The sequence below is a fragment of the Pezoporus flaviventris genome, unplaced genomic scaffold, assembly GCF_033815535.1.
Source record: "Pezoporus flaviventris isolate CSIRO_AGI_PZ_B2104156 unplaced genomic scaffold, CSIRO_AGI_Pfla_v1 ptg000002l, whole genome shotgun sequence".
NCBI classification, from domain to species: domain Eukaryota; kingdom Metazoa; phylum Chordata; class Aves; order Psittaciformes; family Psittacidae; genus Pezoporus; species Pezoporus flaviventris.
Window position 1 is genome coordinate 55,564,483 of NW_026892550.1, and position 21,881 is coordinate 55,586,363.

The window sequence follows — 21,881 nt, forward strand, 5'->3', positions numbered from 1 at the left end:
ATTTAACACAAAGAGGCAAGTGAATGAGAGGCCAATACACAGGGCTCACAGGAGCTCTTCTTCACATGGTGTGTTGGAAAGACCCTACGAATGGACAGGTGGCATGTCTGTACTCGATACCTTTACTTTTTATCTTTGCTTGCAGCACACAGACATTCCTTTTCATTTCTCCATCCCAAATATCAACAGATGAAAAAGAATTGTAGAGCTACCTAATGCCCCATCTCTCCACTGGCTGTGTTAATTTATTCCAGCTATCTGAAGGAAGTATGAATGGCAGCCCAGTAAGGCAGCTCAGACTGGCACAAAGGCACCTGATTTTCCATCTTCTGTCATGGCCAGCGTATAATTTCTATAGTTTTCAGCTCTGACATTTCATTGGTTTTTCCCCCTCCTCCCTTTTGAGTCTCAAGCAGCTGGTACTTTGTGAGAACACAGAACTGAGGAGCTATGTAACACAAAACACCCAGTTTGCTTATTCAGTGCCAGTCTTTTTAAACTGAATCCCATGTTTTGGTGCCTTAAGACCTGTTTCCTCTCAGCACATTTTAATCACGCAAAAATCCTATTTACAGTGAAAACATCCCATTACAGCAAACGATCGCTACACTGTTTTAATGGACACGTCATTCACCTAAGCCTTCATCATCTGCTTTGCTCTCTAATCATGAACACACCCTTAAAAAGTCTTTTCAACATAAAAATGTAGGGCAGATACTGCAACTCAAATTCACATGGATATTTGCTGTTTATTCCAGCTTACAATTTATATCTCATCTGCAGATGCTTTAGACATAAAACAGGAGGTCAAAAAGCCTCTCGCTGGCAAAATGCAATTCCTTCTAGGGGCAAACGTAAATTCACTGTAGACTCACTCCTGAAAACCCTGAGTCTAAACCCCTATCAACTTCAGAGGATTTGTCTGAATAATGGCTGAGCTGAAACTCACCAGGAACTTTGAGATTTTATTCCAGAAACCTTTTAATTAGATCAACCTTTACTCATGCACACCTGACACACACAAAAGAAATGGACACTGGTTTAGTCTTGCTTTTTTTCAGAACACAACTTTCTTGATTTAGCATAGGTACAAATGCCAAAATGCACTTGAGAAGGTGTTATTCAAAGTACCTATTATTCTCTGTTTTTTCTGGGATCTACTTAGTTTCCCCTGTCAGGCTGTTGACAATATTACCAACTAGCATTTCCCAGCCTTTCATGGCTGGTATCACTTCTCTCCACAATGTGGAGATCTTCAAAGTAGCTACCAAGATTCTTTTTGTACCTTCAACATAAATTTCCTTCCTATCAGCAACCCATCAAATCCAACCCTACCATGAGTGTTCAGCTGGACTTGTGAAGATAAGGTTGACCTTTTCATTCCTGATGTATACCTTGGATACTTTTTGATCAGCACAGTCATACCTTAGGTGTCTGGAAAATTGACTTGCTGCCACATCTGAAGGATGGGGAGATGCTAAAGGCATCATCACACCTGCCTGAAGTCAAGGCAAGGCTCTTCATAAGGGTTCAATAATTTTGTAACTTACTCCTGAAGAGCTTTTTACTCCTCTTTAACCTAAGTATAAAGGCCAGCTGTATGAAGAGCATCCAATACATCTTCTGCTTGCTTTGACACTAAAGGAGAATATGGCAGGGCATCCACATCTGCTCTCTTGGTTAAAAGAAAGAAAGAAAGAAAGAAAACCTGGCATAGCAGCACTGGAGAGTGAGGGCGGCATCAAAAAAGTTAATTAGCAACACTGAGCTAGACTTTAGGAGACGAATCTTAATAAGTGCTGCTAAAAATATTACAGTAGTCATTTCTAGAACAAACACAATCAGTGACAGACGAGAGAGGAGAGCAATACAGACCCATGAGCTGCCATAGTGGAGATATTTTCAGTGGGAAGCAGGAATAAAGGCTTCTCATTTAAAAAATACATTAGCAGAAAAACCAAGCTGGAGCGTGAAGAAAGCATCTGGGAGCCCACGTCCCAAGCCAGACTAGTGGCTCTGCTGCCAGGCCAGAGCAGAATTGCAGAGAACAGAAGGTGTTTGCACCATATGTGACCAGCATTGAGGAATCAGGTACACAAATATAATGTAAGCTGAGAGGGTAATGCCTTGAGAAAAAACCTGGCAGGTTATGCTCCTGCTTTTGGGTGGGAGAAGAGGAGCTGGCAGAGCCAACAGCTCAAAAATGGAACAATCCTGGATTCTCTCAAGGTTTATGCCCCTAAGCCTGTGCAGACTCCCATCACTGCAAAAAAGCCAGCAAAATCCACTTGTCAAGCGATAAACAGTGCACTCATTACTAAAAAACATGTTTAAAAATACAATGCTAAAAGCTGTCTATGGTACATGATGCAGTCACTTCCTCCTGTGAAAAGTGCCCTTGCACATTTGCTATGTGTCGCCTCTCGCTCTCTGCCTCTGGCAAACAGCTCAAACCAAAGGGCTGGCACACTCATGGCTGGGTTTGGTGCAAAGTATGTGCATCAGACTGATAAGCTGCGTGGATGTCAGTGTGACAACTCTGGTGGTCTTGAACTTAATGAAACAACAATTAATAGCAACTTCAGGCTGATTCCTGAAGTTGAAGATCTCGCTGGAGAAGAGGAAAAGACTATCCTTCATATGCACTTAATGCTTTTATCCACATGCAATCACTGTTATCTTCAGCCATACATCTCATGCTTGCTGCCAGGAACAGCCGCCTCAGCTTTTCCGACATGTTCTTGGCAAGGTGCTTTCCCCCTCCTGGCATCTGACAGGATTATGAAGTGCTGAAGTCTCTGGCCTCCTTTTGTTTTGAAGCTTGAAGTGAAATTTAGCTTAATCATTTTGTCTCTTGCTGCCCTTCCCCTGCTTCAAGCATCCTGGCTGCCCACCAGCCCAGTTCCCAAGCACTCCAGCTTGTAAGTCTGTGCGAACAGGACTCCAGCCCATGGCACGCAGGGTCTTAGAGCAAATTCCTGTTTGGTTTGCTATGGTAACAACTGATTCTAAAGAGGATATAACACTATCTCAGTTTAGCTCCCAGGTGTGTTAGGCATGCTGTACACGGAAGTGGTGGAGTCACCATCCCTGAGAGTGTTTAAAAAGAATGAACGAGGTTTTAAGTGACATGGTTTAGTGGTGGTCTTGGCAGTCCTGGGGTAATTGGCTTCATGATTCTAAAGATCTTTTCTGACCTAGCTGATTCTATGATTTTCTCAAGCTGGCTCGAACAGGTGCCTTATAGTTGGAGGAGTGACTTGAGGAAAAGAAAGGCTCCTCCGCCTTCATTCGGTGAGGCTACCTCCTGTTCTATAGTCCTACTGAAAGAAGTACATTTTCATTTAGGAAGATGGAACAACCACATATTTATTCATACTGGAGAGGCACTGAAGATACTCATGCTGCGCTAAGCAAACAGTATTACTATTCATTAAATGCTCCACAAAGGGAATGTTTTTAAGCTAAGGAATCTTGCACTTTTAAAGGATTTTTTTGTGAGAAGGTAGAAGAGCTCAAACTCCACCTTTCCTGACCAAAAAAAGGCAGAAATACCTAATTTCAGAAAAGTGTCCAGTAATATGACACTTTTTAATATTTTTTTTTTAATCAAACACTGCTTTAGAAAGAGGGAAAAAATAAAACAGGATAAAAATAAAGAGGCTCAAAAGATAAGACATCAAAATGGGGAACAAACACAATGCTGGATCCCAGCATGCTCCAGGGTAGGTGAAATATCCTCCCTTTCTTCTAAGATTAAGGTACTGGCTGAACAGAAAATTTGGCTGAGATGCCAGCTTTGCTATAAAAGATGTGCCAGGGACCCAGTCATGATACGTGTTCAGCAGAGGCTGCTGAGAGCACACGCTGATCTCTCTGAAAACCTTCAGCAACACTGCGCAACCAGCAGCTGTCACTGTAAGCAATGAAGAGGAACAGGAGCGAGAGAGCTAGGGATGCTCCTAGATGGGAGGAAAGCAACTAGAAACTAAAAAGCACAGGAGAAGCTGCAATTAAACACTCAGCACCCTCCTAAAGAAGGCCCTCGTCAGACCAGAGAAGCAGCTCATGCAAAAAGCTCAGCTGGCCTTTTAAAATGCAGCCAAATTTAACTTCAGGTACTAAGCATGGCTTATTGCAATGGGATCTTGAAGCAGTGTCAATTCATATCCTGTGCACAAGTGGGATTTAAGATTTGGCAGCCCTTTTGATGCATTTCCCAAGGATATAGGGCGCTAAGGGCGAGCAGAGCAGGAAGCTGCTTTCAGCTACCTATTGGCACGTGACAACTTTGAAATGTTCATGATTCTCTGCCCACTATCCACATTACTCAGCTGTCAAAGAGAAGGCCTCAGATTTATGATGTGAAAATTACATTTTAACGAGGTGTCATATGTGTTTAAAGTTCTTATTCATCACCATACTGCCACATCTTTTACCCAAGACACAAATGCTCTTAATTAGCATATTATAAGGACAGAAGGTTCACCTTATCTGCATCGTAAAACTGTTCTAGAAAAAAAAACAAAACGACAAAAAAAAACAAACAAAACCCAACAACCCAACCACCTTTATCGAATAAAATGGTTGCAATCACATGTCAAGAGAGCATCCCACAATATTTAACAGAATCCAGAGAATAAAAGTTTGACATATGCCCTTCATACCACATTTGCTTACTAGACTGGCAGTCCACTGTTAATATGCAATTTATTGACACTTAAGCACAATGAGGCTGTTTTAGAAGCTTTATATCATATCACTGTCTTCCTTATGTATTTGGCATATTTATTTATTAACTTCATACATCTATTAAACACCTCAAATTGTAATACCTTGGTCTCTCGGACATAATTTAAAACACCTCCTTGAAAATAGGAGCTCTGTATTTCCCATGCCACTGGGAACAGCTGTCAGGACATACAAGTCCCAAAGATGAACAGAGGGATCTTTACCCTGGTTCAAGTCCTTCACTGATAAGCTATGGGACAGTCACTAGTCCCTCCTCCTGGTCTAAACGTTCAGCTAGCACAACCCAAGCTCCTACAGAAGAGCTGCTGGCCCTGGCATAGGGAGCCTAAGGCATTTAAAAGACAAAACTTTCTTCTTCTTCTGGTCTTTCTGCTGACCAGTAACATCCACCTGGTGCCCATCCAGGAGTCATCACTGCCCAGGGAGGTGCAGAAATGCAAAGCCAGGAGATAGGTGTTTGTGTGCAAGCATGGTGCTGGGAAATGGGATGGGAGCACTTTACCTTTTAGGAGATGAAGATTTGTTGATGTTTGTCTTGAATTTGTTTACACAGACTTTATCACAAGTGGGTGATGATTAAAACAGGTAACTCTGGTGAATATTAAGACTGATTAAGTCGTGGAAAATTCTGTTAATAGACTTTTGTTTCCCTCTCTGCACATATCTACTGGGACACAAAAAAAACAAACTGAGCACTTTTGTGGGTTCAAATTATTGAAGAATGTAATGCAAAACACTACTAGAGTTGCAGAGCTATTCTCACTATCACTTCAAATTCGCAAACCATTAGCAAATCTTTCTCCCCATTTTTATAAAGGGAGAAAAGGAAGACCCAGGGAAATACATGTCAGTCAGTTCCACCTTGGTGCCTGGCAAGATCATGAAGGAGATCCTCCTGGAAATTATGCTAAGGCACATGGACAATAAGGGGATGACTGGTGACAGCCAACATGGCTTCACTAAAGGCAAATCATGCCTGACAAATGTGATGGCCTTCTATGATGGGGCTTTGATAAGGAAAGAGCAACTGACACAATCTACATGGACTTGTGCAAAGTGTTTGACACTGTCCTGCATAGCACCCTTGTCTACAAATTGAAGACACGTGGATTTGATGATGGATGATGGACCACACAGTGGATAAGGAACTGGCTGGACGGTTACACTTACAGAGTTGTGGTCAACAGCTCAATGACCAAGGTGGAGACCAGTGATGATGGTGTCTCTCGGGGGTCGGTGTTGGGACTGGCACTGTTTTGTCAGTGACATGGACAGTGGAATTGAGTGCACCCTCAGCAAGTTTGGAAATGACACCAAGCTGTGTGGTGCAGTCAACATGCTGGAGGGAAGGGATGCCATCCAGAAGGACCTTTGACAGGCTCGAGAGGTGGGCCTGTGTGAACTTCATGAAGTACAACAAGGCCAAGTGCAAGTCCTGCAACTGGGTTGGGGCAATCCCAGGCACAGCTACAGGCTGGGCAGAGACTGAATTGAGAGCAGCCCTGAGAAGGAATTGGGGGTGTTGGCTGACAGCTGTATGCTGGGCTGCATGAAAAGGAGCATGGCCAGGAGGTCGAGGGAGGTGACTGTCCCCCTCTGCTCTTGCAAGACCCTACCTGGAGTTCTGTATTCAGCAGTGGCATCTCCAAGACACAAGAGGGACATAGACCTGCTTGAGCAAATCCAGAGGAGGCCATGAAGATGATCAGAGGGCTGGAGCACCTCTCCTATGAAGACAGGCAGAGAGAGTTGGGCTTGTTCAGCCTGGACAAGAGAAAACTCCAGGGAGACCTTAGGGAAGCCTTTCAGTAATTAAAGAAGGCCTACATGAAATCTGGAATCAAGGATATATAGTGATAGGACAAGGGGGAATGGTTTTGAACCGAAATAGGGTAGGTTTAGATCAGATATTAGGAATAAATTATTTACTCAGAGGGCAGTGTGGCACTGGCACAGGTTGCCCAGAGAAGTTTTGGCTGTCCCATCCCTGGAAGTGTTTATTAAGGCCAGGATGGATGGGGATTGGAGCAATCTGGTCTAATGGTAGGTGTCCATGATTATGGCAGGGGAGTTGGAACTAGATGATCTTTAAGGTCCATTCAACCCTGACTATTCTTCAGTTCCATGAAACTCAAAAGCATCTACAAATAAATAGCACAAAAGCTCAGGAGTATTTATGGAAAAGCATCCTCAAAAAAACCCTACTTTTAAGGCCAAACAGCATAAACAAAGAAAATATGCTTTGAAAGCTTTTGGTATCTTCAGGTTCACTTGAAGGTAGACATTAATGACAGGTTTCCTGGAATTTGCAGGCACTGAGGACTGCTTGCTTTCAAAACTGGTTTTGGGATAAATGAAAACAACCTCAGACAAGAGAAAGAAAAAAAAAAGAGAGCGTGTCAAATCCTTAAAATGCAGCTTTTCCCATTTCTGAGAAAAATGAACAATTACTTTTAATTCAGTCAAGAGAGCTAAATTGCTTTTAGGTCAGTTGACTCCAGCATTGTGCTTCACTTACGACTTCAGAACATTTTGTCTTCCCTGGTACCTTCAGCTGCTACAGAAGTTGAGCACGGAAACTCCAGGGTTTGACACTCACTTACTCTGAGCAGTAAAAGCTGACTTTTTTAAACAGTGGGTGAGAGAAGTTCTGAGATAGCGCAGGTTGCAAATATGTTCCAAACCTACACACACAAACAGACCTTTAATTAAAACTCACAGAAAATGTTTCATTACTGTGAAGAGCAAGAGGATGGGATCCCTGCCCTTCCTATAAGCTAAGTGATTTCTGCTTCCTTCCATTTTCCCTGGATAGTTTGGAAAATGACTGAAAATGCTTGATTCTAAGTGAACTGGAGGCCCCAGCACCTGTTTTTCTTTTTATTTTAGATAGCCCTGAAATGTATGATACTTGAGATTTGAAAAATGTTTCAAACATGTTACTGCCTATTTAGATAGAAAAATATATTACTTCTTTTGTTAAGATCAATGTTTGGTTTTTAGAGCTCTTCTCCTAAAACTTCACACTTAATTGTCTTTTAACAACCAATTTGTTCAACCTATCAATTTTATAATCTTTCTTTTATTTTCTAATTAAGCAAATATTCTTTTATATATTTTACTACTCAAACTGTAACCCTATGGAAAATGGCCACACTGAACATTGCCACGCTCTAAACAAACACTGGCAACTTTTGGAAGGGGAGACGGGAAACACATACCCACACTCCACTCTGTAAAAAAATAACTAAATAAATAACTAAATAAAATATCCTGGTCCTTCACTGCTTTCCTAGTGTTTCATTGGCTCCTGTTCTGCTCTTTGGTGCATGAGCTGGGCTTATGCCAGCCATGCATTTAGAATTATATAGAAGTCAATGCAGCATGAAATTTGGTGCTAACCAGAAAATGTGTTGCACAACTTGGAAAAGAAAGAGTCACACAGACCTGGTCTCCTGGCTCCTTTCTGAAAGAAATGAAACCAACAAAAAAACAAAATACAAAACCCCAAAACAAACACCCAACTACAATCAAACAGGCGTTATTCACTTATACAATTCAAAATCAGTGTTCCTGTTTGACTGACTCATAACGTTCCCCCTAATCAGGCTGTGAAGGTAATGGAGCAATAAACTCCCTTTGTAAAGGTATTTTTCTTCACTTCGAAATACCTCGGCCCATTTGAGATGTCTCATCAAAAATTTCACTTGCTCTCAGAGCAGTCCTCTCAAAAGTCCTCTAAACCCATAAAATAGTGAGGTAATGGGATCCTTATAAATTTCTGCCAAAAAGGAAATCTTGGCAATTTTCAGAGAAGAGAAATGCATGTAGAATTCAGCTTTGTCCCCACATTACAAAGCTATCAAAAATTGCATGAAAGAAACATCAGAGAAGGCTAACCAGATTCTCTGACACCAAATTAACCCCCTTATGTCCACCACTCAAAGCCAAAAACAGCTTCAGCTTTCCATCTGAGGCACTGGGGGATTTTAAATTCTCATCCAAACATGAATGAAATGCAGGGGCTTCAAACAGTGACAAATCAAATCCTTGCACATCAGCCCTCTTCCAGGTTTTCACCTGCTTTCCCATCAAACCAGCTTAGACTGGGAAAAGGGGGAAAAACATTTCCTTTTTTACAGGAAAGCATAAAATTCGGGGTTTTCACCAATTATGGCTTTTTTTTTTTTTTTATCTTAAAGAGGATATTACTGACAAGAGTCACCACAGGAAAAAGCAGCAGTAGAGATTCTGATGTAATACCTAGAAATATTTCACTGAAAATGAGAGAAACTCCATGAAATAGAAGGGATGCAATTGATTTTCACTCCTCAGGGATAGCTCACAAATTGCTCTGCTTCACTCCAGTACTCAGAAAGTACGTGCTCATCATTAAGTTGGGAGAATGAGTATTACTTCATTTTTTGCTCATTTGAGATCTTGAAGAGGTCAACATCATTGAAAATGTCCCTGCTCTTCTCTTAACACTCACTCAGTTTTGTTCATCTGCCTCTTCAAGATTTCCTTCTCTTCTTCCTCACACTTTTGCATAAAAATGAGAAAGTCACTGCCATTTTATTACTTTTATTCCACCCCTCCCCTGGATTTCATATCCACAGTTTCTTTCAGCATCTCTTGATCCATTTTTATACACATAACAGGCTGCACACAGGAAAAAAAAAAAAAAATTCAGCAACAGAAACCTCTCAACTTCTCTTTTGCAACTTGAAGCCCTGAATCGATTCATCCACTTCTGAGTTTCTGGATGAACAAAAAGAATGTTTTGGGAATTGTCATTAAGAACCAAATAGCTTACGGTACAAATGACCTTAATTCTTCATTTCCTTTTACTTCTTCAGCTTTTCTGAAGTGCACAGTCCAGCATAGAAACTACCTGATAACTGAGCAAATGCTGTTTAGAAATTCTTGTACTGTCATATGAATTTGACCAGAATATAGATTAAGTCATGTTACTAATACAATGCCAACTGTGAACATAATACTGGCAAAACAATGAAGAAGTTGGTGAAGATAAAGGAATATAACTGAACTAAGCAATTACCAGCATAATTTCTAACAGGAAAAAGGGTGGAAAAGCTGGGAATCCTCTAGGGAACGTTCTCTTACAGAAAGTATAGTGAGTCATAGTAAGCCATCAAATGCTTTGAAAAAGAAAGAGAAATTTGAAATAACCCAACAATCTGGAAGTTTTTGTTCTCAATTCCTCACTCAACTCTAGACACACACTACTGGGTGCATGCCCACATATGCAATTAGCTTTGGCTTCCCTGAACACCTGAACTTGCTCAGCTTAATAGAATGAAGTCATTTAAACTGGCTGGCATTTTTCCCCTGTCTGCAGTGATAGTATCTTCCATGCTTTGTTTTGCCAAAATTCCTGCAGAAGGGAAAACAATCTGATATACAGAGGATAATTCCGTTGAGGAGAAAAGACTGCTATCCCTGTGATGCAAACAACAGCATGGACATTTGAAGACTGTTTCAGCTTGTTTACAGGTAACGCATAGCAAACTCTCCATTTCATTTCAAACTAAGTTAAAAAAAAAATATTCTGCACATGTTAATGTCTTAATATCCATAATAGGCATTGTGGTGGGATTTAACTTACAGAAACGTAGACGTACCAGTGAGACAGAAGTCTAATTCAATTTTACACCCTATTTGCAAGAAAGATAGAAAGCCCGATTCAGATTGTGGCTCAGTATTAAAGGACTTACCTGCTCTGCTGTCCAGTGGGCCAAAATCCAAGGAATATTTCACAACATGATAGTTGTTCCATACATAAAGGAGGTTGTCCCGGGGATTATAATCCACAGCAGCAATATACTGGTAGGAGTTTGGAAAGGGTACATCCACCATGCTATCCTTGCTTTGGTCAGTGTTATATATGTAGTCTATTTTATTCCCTGTGGCTTCATTGTCATCATCTTCATACACAGATTTCACCACATACAAAATCCCACAGATCATGAAGGCGTTAGAAGCTGACCTCTTGTCATAGGCAGTATCCCACGTCCCTTCAATCCTTAATGTGTAAGGGTTTAACTGGCTAATGACTATTTTGCCATTATTTTGTTCTGTTGCATAGATTACCCACAGCCCGTTTTCATCCACAGCCAAGTCTATATCAGACTTGCCTCCCCAGCGGTAGGGAGAGGTGTCATGATAATTTGCATTAGCTATGATAGCCTCCCCGCTTTTTATCCTTGTCCGCAAGTCAAACTTGACTATGTTCCTGGTTCGTTCCTTGTTGAAGAACAAAGCCCCATCATACACCACGAACCCTGTGCCATCCACCCGGTGAGGGAGTTTGTAGGTAGTAGTTGGTCTCCCAGCAATGAAGTCATCCTTGGAGGAGTACTCCGTCAGTGTGTCCGTCCGGTACGGTGTCCAGGGCATGTAGTAGATCTTGTCAGATGCCTGCAGAGGGTCCTTGCACCAGGCACCAGATTGGTGGTCAGATTCAAATAAGTGTTCGCTCTGGTATACTCCTTTCAGCAGTCCAGGGCAAAGAAAAACTGTTGGAGGGGAAAAGAATTTAAAACAAAAGAAACCAAAGTTAATGAGTGGTTGGCTCAAACATCTCAACAGCTTCTAGCTCTGGAGCAGAGGATACTTGAGATCAGAGAAAACCCAAAAGCAATGCCTTGTAGCTGGAGACTAGCCGTCCCACTGGCCATGTCTCTAGAACAAGATTTGCTCCATCAAACTGATTTTTTTTCTCCCTGCTTTTTCTATCTGCTGTGGCTCATTTTCTTATTGCTTTTCAAATCTGTTTTTACAGGTGCACTTACTTGGACCACTTGCCTTTGTAAACTCTGAAATTAATATGTGCCCCCAAAGAATTTCTGGCTTTGTATTTCCATTATATTCTGCAGTGAATTTGTACCTACTAGGTGAAGGGGTAAACTCCCAAGGAATTGATCCACATATTTATTTGAACAATCCACAGAAAAATGGCCTAGAAATGAAAATAAGAGAGAGAAATTCCCATCTTTACAGCCCAAGCCATATGAAATATTTAAAGGGTACCAATAGCAAAGCAGAGGCGAATCCCTTAGCAACTCAGAAGAGCATTTAAAGCAAAGGGAGTGGGGAGAGTGGGGAGGAGGGAAACATCCGTCTACAGATCTGTAGTATAACTAGAAATGAGGCTTTCAAAGCTGCTACAGGACACACAAAACATGCAGTCCACGCAATTAAAAATGAATGACGTATGGATGCTGAAAAGAAAAGACAAGGAAGGAAGGAAGAAAGGAAAGAAGGAAGGAAAAGAATAAAGTTCACCGGAGAGGAACCCAAGGTCTAGATTTTAATCAGTTAAAAAATGTCCTGTTAAATATAGTAGTAATTCAAACTTAAAAACATATACCTTCTATTGTTACATGAGAGGAGCACAGAGGAGCAGTTTGACTAACCGGAGTGCTTTGCTGCTCAGACTTCAGGGGGGCTGAGTGGAGCCAGGGCATGCCCAGCACCTGGGAGGAGGCTCAGACGGTGCCCAGCTAACCTTGGCATCGCGGGAATGCCAACGCCAAGAGGTCAGCCAGCTGGACGGGGAGACAAAAGGAAGGACGCTGTGGAGCAAAACTGGCTCGCTCAGCCCTTGTCATCCCCAGTAGCATCCTCCTGACCTGAGGTGCTTCACACGCTTCAGGAGGAGAATAGTGGCTGGTTATTTGTCATGCTAATCTCCATGAGCATGAGTAGTACAATAACCATGACGATGGAATGGGCAGCAGGGAGGCATGAAGAGGCATCCCACCACAGGCTTCTGGTAGCACAGGGCTGGCAGATGGGATCCTGTGTTCGTGCTCCCTGGTTGGAGCGTAACCAATTATTTTCAGAAATGCAGAAATTGGTAATATCCTCTGGAGAGTGAGACAGGAGGAAAATAAGATTTAGTAACTGGTGTGAAAGCATATTGCTCTATTGGAGTCTAAGTAATCACCCAGAGTTGCTGATAAAGCGGTGCTGTTTCCAAGAAGCTTTTATGGCATAATTAGATATACTTATGCACATACATATGTATGCACACTTTCCAAATTCTTTGGGGCAGGAAAAGAGTGAGTTATCTAAACCTTTGAACAGAAATTTAATGGAAAAAATGTGGCACTGGTAAAAAAAATTCATCAAAAATGAGTTATCTGGTGAAGTTGAGCAGCAGAGATACTAAATAAACTTTAACAAAAAAGTAGTGAGAATTAATGACAAAGTATTTCAACTAAAACGTTAAACTGTTAAATAACAGCCTATACATAAGTAATATATATAATTTGAAAGGTATTTAATTACCTTTTTGTTCCACTTCTATTGTAGAGAGAGAGGTAAAGAGAGAAAGGAGAAAAGAGAATAGATTAATGGTACTGTATTGGCCAGGTACTTTTCTTCACCTCTTTCATATGAAAAGGAAGCTTTATTAATTTACTTTAGTATGTGAACATTTTACATATATGTATAGATAAAGCCTTTCCTCTGATATACACTGGATAATATGCAGACAAGCTGAACAAAATACATATAAATTTTAACTTTACAAAAATCTTTCAGAAGAAAAAAAAAAACAACACCTGGGACATATCAAGCCCCAAAATGAACTTTTTGAGATACTTGTCAGCAGCAGCCTTGGACTGGTTTCATAAAGCAAAATGAAATACCCATACACTGAAATATGACTGATACAGATTTATGTATAGAATAAAAACTCTAGAGAGAAACTTTATAGAATATACATCTTCATATATTTCACCAAAATCCTGTAAAATAGAGATCCCTACTTTAAGCAGGAGAATATTGTCTTCAGACATTAATATATTCCCTTATGACACAAACAGACAATTTGGAGTAGTTAAATGAAGCACATTGTTAGGTTTTTATAGAGTCTTGCTTATGTTTCGGAGAAACAACCTTCAGTAGGAATTGGGAAAAAATAAAATTAAATACTGTCATATGATTTACAAGATCCCAAAGACTCGCATGTTAACAAGTTAAAAATACCTAAGCACTATTTAAAAAGCCCAACCCCATAACTTGCTGGATATTTTTATGTGAATTATTCACCATGCATAATAATGCTGCTGAAGAGGCTGCATCCCTTTGGACAAAGACCTTTGCAGTCAGAATAAATAAATTTAATGCACTTACTAATTGCTAAATGCTCAGTAACAGTTTCTGCAGCTAACAACCTCCTGCAAGAGGCCTTGGAGCCATCATCCAAAAGTCCCCTGCAGTTGTGCACAGACTCTTTCTTCTTACAGCATCATGGGGCACCAAACAGTTTCTGCACTCCCAGCCTTGGGGTTTGCTATTTCTGCAGGGCCTCTTCTCCAAGACTGTAGGAGAAGGCAGGCCTCATAAAATATCACTGAGGGAGAAGCAAGAACTTGCCAGCAAAACAGTATGGTTTTGACAGCTGAGAGATCTCTGCTCAGAGAAGCGAGACAGGAATGCAAAGGTATGCACATGCATTTTGTTTTTACTTGCACAGAGTTCACCCTGGCCTCTTCCAGACTGAGGCAGTTGCCAAATGACTGTCCTCCGGTGCTGGGACTGCAAATCCCTTTGCATTCAAAAGTCTCATTCATTTGGATGGGAAACTGCAAGCTCAATGGAAGAATGATTTCAGGCTAAGACTGCAAATGCATTGACTAGACATGTAGATCTGCACTTTGCCGTGCAGGGAGGCACACATCCGGAGCCAACTGCAGCTCCCAAAATGAATGTTTCCAAACTTTAACAGTCTTTTTTATTTGGGCTTTGAGTCTACCTCATAACAAGTTAAGGTTAAAGGCAAATGTTTTCACCATGTGGCTGTCAGGGCTCTAAGGAGCAGAAATGACACATTTCAGTGCAAGCACCTGGTTTTGCGAGGGAAAGAACCAGCAAGATTAAAAAGCACCAGACCCAGAAAATGAAGAAATCCACACAGAAATTGCTCTCCCCATTCCAGGCTGTGGCTGGCCACAGTTAAGTAAGGTATGCAGAAAAAATTAAATGTCCTTGGCAAAAGCAAGAAAGCAACATGACAGATCCCCAAATGCATGGCTTCACACTGATTCTTCTGGCTGATGGTATACTGTACCTCTGGCAGCCTAGAAGGTAGTAATTTATGTTTCCAAACGAGCAAAAGCTTTTGTAATACACTAGAACAACAGTGTGATATTGTAAAGCAGGAAGAGAGGAGCTTTTGCAGGAGATAATATATTTGCGACCAGCTGAGCTGAGTGACCTGAAGCACTGATTACCGTTCTCCTGAATAGCTCATATGTGTTATTAGCAGTCAGTGCCATATCCAGCTCTCTTACAATTCCAGACATGGTATGTGTTTTGGTGACCTCCTGCACGGTGCTTTCTATTATATGTATCACAAATACGTATTTCGCTCCTGCTGATTTAAGACTTAATGCTTTTGAATTTCAATAATTATTCAGCTTTTATCGGGATGTCATATTATTCAAACAGGTTGCATGGGAAGCATAGAGGATTTGGCTCATTGAGCAGTATTACAAGGAAGGGTCTAATTAGGGTCTGACTATCCCTTCAGTTCTGCAATATCACTGCAAAACCATCTTCATAAAGTACTGGAATTTCTTTTTTTTTTTTTTAATTATGCCCAATTACAGACAATTGTACATCTCTGCAATGCCTGTGCCAGTCTATAGAATTTAAATACTGCTTATAACACAGAAGGCATCTTACCTTCCTGCAGGGATCTACAGAAAAAGCAGACATACACATTTATTTCTCTTACAATGACATCTTCCACTCCTGCTATCGCTGCACTGGAGCAGAACAATGGTATTTTACCTCAATTTCCTATGCCAGCTGCAGGCCAGTGCCATTGGCTTCAACAGCACCAGAGGCCCAATGGAAGTCAAGAAACATTTGCCAGGTTTGAGGGGAGTTACAAACAAGACTTTCCACGTAACCTGATTTTCTGCTGTTTCTTTGTACAGAAGAAAAACCAACACCAATGTGCGATCATAAGCCATTAAGCCTACTCCTGAGCAATCAGGCAGATTTCTGTCAGCCATTCAGAGAAATCACACAAACAAATGAATTACATACTCTTAGTACTGATGGACTAAGCCTCTGAAAATACACTTTAAATTTTTGGCACAATTAACACTTGAACAACATTAACTGCTCATTTTCTTACCACCACATTGAGTTGCACTCAACTGTTTAAGGCATAAGCATGGAGTGGCAGAGTCCTATAGAGAGCTCTCTCCCCGACACTGCTTCAAACCCACAACAGCAGCACAAAACTACTGGCAAAAAAAAATTGTCTTAAGGTCCTTTCCAACCCTAACTATTCTATAATTCTATGATCTGAGTAGGGGTGATGTTAAAATTGTGAAAGTAAGTAAAAAGTTGTGCCCTGTACTTTGACAGCTGTTCGTTTTGTGGACAAACATTTAATAGCAGAATAAATGACATCCACTCTGTTCCTGTCCTTCAGAGGTCAAACTGATTTAATATTCAGAGACTCAGTGTTAAACACATGGTTAATGACAGTACAGAAGGACCAAGAAAACAAGGTTTTGAGGCTGACCTTAGCAGACCAAGACACAGTCCCTCAGCCATGCTGAGGGTGCTTCATGCCAGATGTCATTTACCACAGCATCTCGCCTCCACCAACCAGCTGGACCAGAATGCATGGGGAGGCAAAGCTGAAAAGATTCATGGCACTAGGGAACCAACTAGGGAGAAACATTCCCAAAAGGCACAGTACTGGCCTTGTGCCCTGCCTGGATAAATGACCCATGGTGCAAGATGGTGACCATTGTATAGCCGACCCACTACTTGGCTCTGAGCCCTGTTGTTCCAGGCTCAAGCATTGAGCTCCCTTTAATAATTAAATGAAGTCTGGAAATTGCCTTGGCACCAGGGCTCCTCATATAAGGATAGTCTGGGATCTAGAGCTTTTCTTTTTCTCTCTAATCCTTAGACCCCAATCTCCTTGGCCAGCCTTGTGCTAACAGGAAATCACAACTCTCTCAACCTTTGACTTGAGGGCCTCCTTATAGTATCCACAGAGAGCTCTTCCAATTTGCATGTTTATTTCCAATACACGCACCCCCACTTACCATCTGTGGGTTTTAGGTTGAATAGGAACATGTTTTGGAAGCCACAAACCTAGCAAGGCACCCCAAAGCACACCCATATAAAGTCTGCTTGGAAATGAAGGCACTCTTTCAAAGACAAGGACTGGTTGCTGAAGTCTCAGTGTTCCCCTACTAAAAGAAGGTTAAAGTAAACAAGAGGCATGGTCAAAATTCAGGGCACCAAAGCACATGTTGACAACATACTTCCTTTTAGCTATTAAATGAGAAGGCAGTAGTCTAGGCAACTAGGCAATACACAGGAAAGGGTGGCATCAGCTTCACAGCATGTCCAGCATGGTGGATCACTGACGACAGGACTCCATAGTCAGTGCTAGAGAAACTGTCCTCTAGGGTGTGGGAAAATCTGCTGTTGGGCAGGATGCATTCCCAGCCACGCTAATAGTAATAGAAGTCCTGAGCAGTTTCTCTTTTCAGCACCTAGAATTTAAGAAAGTTGTTGAGGTCTCTGAGAAAATACAGCAGTTGACAGATCAGAGGCAACATCAGAATGGAGCACAGGTACCGTTGGAGTGTCATCAGATTCTCATTTGTCCCTCTGGCTCCCCATCCCAGGACCCATCCTGTATGCATTTCAAACCCATGGTGCTCTATTATCATGAAACTCAACTGTCAGGAAACAGAGGTGGTATGTAGACAGATCTGAATTGGGAAACACAGTTTAAGGAAAGCTGAACTCTGTAGCAGCCTGACCTAAGAGAAATTTATCTAAACCCAAGGAATGAATCACAGAATGGTTTGGGTGCTAGTTCTAACTTCCCTGCCATAGACAGGAACACCTTCCACTAGACCAGGCTGCTCAAAGCCATGCTAAAATACGAAAAAAATCTGAGAATACTCTTCTTTTATTAATTTGAACTTAAACGGCACTCAAACTCCCACATACAATTTGCTAGAAGCACAGTTAGCTAGCTTGGCATTTATATGACACATGCTGTTTTGGCAGCCTAAAGTTCAAAATGCTACAGAAGTACCCATCTCTGCTTAATTTTCTTCTTTTGACATATAATTAAAATGACAAAAGAGACCACATAGCCAAGCTCAGCATTCACTCTGTGCAGCACAGATGCAAACCAAAGAATATACCACCGTTTCTCTCATCCCCATGGTCCTTCTAGGAAAGCCTGGAGCCCTTCTGTTGCACAGGTGGGTGGTCACTGGACCCTGAATGCCCTAATAACAGAAACACAGTCACATCCACTGAAGCAAGCTGTAGCCAGGAGAAGGTCAGATGACATTTTGCCTCTAGACAAAGGAAAAGCAACAGCAACATGACGGTCTTTGGTCTCAGTCACTTCATTGCAGCTATTCTTGCTTACAGAAGACATGGTGACCAGCCCCCATCCCCATCCTCCACACCAAGATGCCCCCAAGCCAGAATTTACCACTAGTCGTGCTAGCCTCAGTGAAACACTCATTACATGAGCTTTTCATGTGAAAAAAAAATTAACATGCAATAGGGGAAGCCTTCTTGGGCCTTGGCTCAGTAGTAAACAGAGAATGAAAGAAGTAGGTTTTCTAAGACTACTTTGAAAATACATACTGTTGCTATCTTCCCATTTGTGCCACCTAATCCCACTTTACTATGATTTTTAAGTATTTGTTCCCTCCTCAACATGACAAGTTTTCTAGAAATCATTTCCCTTCCTTTACAGAGTAAGAACAAATACGTAACAGACTGCACTTTGTGCCACTGCTTTACCTGGGGGATCTTCACCTGTAGCAATGTCAAGTGTGTACATGCACTTAAATAGGGAACAGAGCCCTGGCTTTGCAGTCCAAGAGCAATCTGACACTTGAATATAAAGCACTCAGAGCTTCATTCTCCAGCCAAAGGAATGAAGAAATTATTTTTATCAATTATATTGCACTGAATTAGCTTTCTCATGGCTGCCAAATTTCTGTTAGGAAAGAACTACACACATTTCGAGACTCTCCATGGCAGTTCTCCACCAGACCAAAACTATTCTGAAAACTAAGTTTTAAAGTTTATTTAGGCTTAAATGATTATAATGGTGGGACCTACTCAGTCTGTAACATTATTTATATTTCCAAGAAAATTTAAGGTTTCAATAAAAAGTGTATTTCCCTCTTCTTGACTGTACATACCTCTGTGTGCACATTATACTCCCTCACATAAAGCTGGGAGAAAGAAAAAAAAACAAACTTTATTTATTGCACAGGAAAAATGCTTGCCTTTTACAGCATATGAAGTGCTAATCCTTTATTTAATAAAAGGGAGGAATAATCTCACTTGCTCCATTTCCAAATTCCATTTTACATATAATACCCAGGCACCAGCAAATTAAGGTGCTCTACAAGTAACCTGCATTACAATTGCTTCATGTAACACATTCCCAAAATTATCACCTCTTAATTAATTTCACTGTGAAGTACGGATACTGGAAATGTCAATAATCCATAAATGCTTTCACGAACCACAGCCTAAATTAAATCCTTAAGTATGGTATCTATAGATCTGCAGAAATCAAAGCTGTCGTTTTTCGTAAGTGGATTTTTTTTTTCCTTACATTTCCATTCATCTGATAAATTCATGAAACCTTTCAAACCATTAATTTGGGCTTCCTTAAAATGTCAGTGCTTTCAATCTGCTTTTTAATACATAATAACTAAATGTAATAGATGTTCGCTAAAATAATACTAAAGATTATTAATGTTAAAACACCTGTCAGTGTAACTTACAGTCATCAGGACCCAGGAAACCACTAATATACATTAACTCTTGTCCACTGGAGGTTTCTCCGAGATGAAAAAAGCTAGTTTCCTATAAAATTGCCCAGTGTATTACAGATCAAACTTCAGGTTATTTGGGAGGAGGCCATCTTTTTCTTAAACATTCATATAATGGATGACAGGCATCAGAGGCCTGAGCCATCAAATGGGCTCTTCCTCAAACCCAAGAAATAACAAATGCTTTTCCATGACGCTGTCCCCTCAAGGTCAATTTTCTAAGAACTTAAATACTGTGATCTCATTTTCTAATTTTAGGTATCAAAGCGCAAACACACAAAAATATGCCTTTAAATATTTTGTTAAGAGAAAAAAGAAAAATCGGTCCTGCAGAAGGCCAGTGAAACTTTGGGATTCTGAGTTTTGGGGTTAAATCCCTTTCATGTGTCCAGCCCTGCAGAAGCTGCTGCTATTCTGCAGAGCAGAGATCAGTGAGAGAGTTTTTAGCTTTGAATGGTTCTGCAAACATTCAGATTTCCTGAATTTCCACAAAAAAAAAAAAAATCTATTCTTTCTTTGCCTCTTTCCTCTTCTTATTATTCCAGGTAGCAGTCACAGTGACTGGCTTCTCTGAAGAAGCAGACACTTCATCAACTTCAGCAGATACTGAATGTGATTGTGCTGCACTTCTGAATGTATTATTCCACGAGGTAAATATGTTTTTCTCAAGTAAAGATAATTCACTTAAGATATAATGAGTCCTGAAATATACAGCACTGAGGGAAGGGGGGGAGGAAGTAGCAGCAAACATTGTTATATTCTAAGTTCATCTTCAGAAGAAATATCTGACATTTTAATGTGCATAAATCTCTTCTGTACTTGAGATTTTAATTTCAGAGAAGAGGTGTTGGTTGACAGAAAGCTCATTATAACCCGGCAGTGTGTGCTCACAGCTCAGAAAGCCAACTGTATATCGGTCTGCATCAAAAGAAGCGTGGTCAGCAGGTTGAAGGAGGTGATTCCACTCTCATGAGACCCCACCTGCAGTGTCCTGTTCAGCTTTGGTCCCCCCAACATGAGAGCGATGTGGACCGGCTTGAGTGAGTCCAGAGGAGGGCCACAAAGATGATCAGAGGGCTGCAGCACCTCTTCTATGAAGACAGGCTGAGAGAGTTGGGCTTGTTCAGCCTGGAGAAGAGAAGGCTCCAGGGAGAGTTTTAGGAAGCCTTACAGTACCTAAAGGGGGCGTACAAGAAATATGGACAAGGACTTTTTAACAAGGGCATGTAGTGACAGGACTAGGAGGAATGGCTTTAAGCTGAAAAAGAATAGATTTAAGTTAGACCATGCAGGTGGTGAGACACTGCAACAGTTCTCACCAGAAGTGTTCAAGGCCAGGATGGATAGGACTTTGAGCAACCTGGTCTAGTGGAATCTGTCCCTGCCCACGGTAGGGAGGTTGGAACTAGGTATCTTTAAGGTGTCTTACCAACCCAAATCATTCTATGATTCCAGAGATAAAGGAACATGAAAAAACAGTTCATCCCTGTATCTGGGAAACAAAAAGGTTGTTTATGCTAGTCAAAGTGTGTTTGCCAGAGCACTGGCTCACCACAATCACAAGCAGAAAAATAAGCCGGACAGAATTCCACTGTGACCCTGTAGCTAGTAACGTATACCCCTGCTGTCACCAGTTTATACAGAAACCAGCAGTAACTTCTTAATACACTGCAACTCTCGCAACTTGTTATGCACCAGAATTTTTCTTTTAAATTTGTCAACTAAAAAGAAGCAGCAAGATGAGTTAGCATGAGAGAGGAAAAAAAGGACCATACAAGTACTGTGTGAAATTCAATTACAGCTACAAGTCATCCAGCCAAACTTTCCTTGGCAGTTGGCCTCTTATTGTTTCCAGCACAACAGCAGAAGAGTGAGCTGCCTTTAAATTATAGCAGAATCAGCCACCTGAACATCATTCTCCCATAATGAAGAAAAGAAAGGAAGAAGTGAAAGCCCAGATCCAGTAAGGCAGGTAAGGGCTGCAGGGCTGACCCTCTGCAGTGCTTTTTCTTTAGCAATACAGCCCTATGGCTGGGATGAGCAAGATGCAGAGATCTGGTGCCTCCAATGGAGGTGTGAATTAAACTTCAGCCAGGCTGTGAGTGAGCTTCATTATAAAAGGGGAGAGAGGCATTACTGTTCATTACTTACAGCTCCAGGTCTAAAAAGGTTAAAAGAAAAAAAAAAAAAAAAGGAGAGCCAAGCATTTTCCAAGAATGCTTATTTAATGGT

At 41.1% G+C, this 21,881-nt stretch overlaps 1 protein-coding gene across 21 annotated transcripts in view; it reads right to left on the reverse strand.

Moving 5' to 3' along the window:
• The window catches only part of ADGRL3 (adhesion G protein-coupled receptor L3), a 522,648-nt gene that overhangs the window by 180,403 nt on the left and 320,364 nt on the right, over positions 1-21,881 (reverse strand). For all 21 annotated transcript variants that reach the window (XR_009747735.1, XR_009747736.1, XM_061479312.1 and 18 more), the window contains one exon: positions 10,491-11,291. Coding sequence is in view for 19 of the 21 variants with exons in the window: in XM_061479312.1 (XP_061335296.1) it covers positions 10,491-11,291 (801 nt within the window). In the remaining 2 variants the exon portion in view is untranslated. The remainder of the gene's footprint in view (positions 1-10,490; positions 11,292-21,881) is intronic.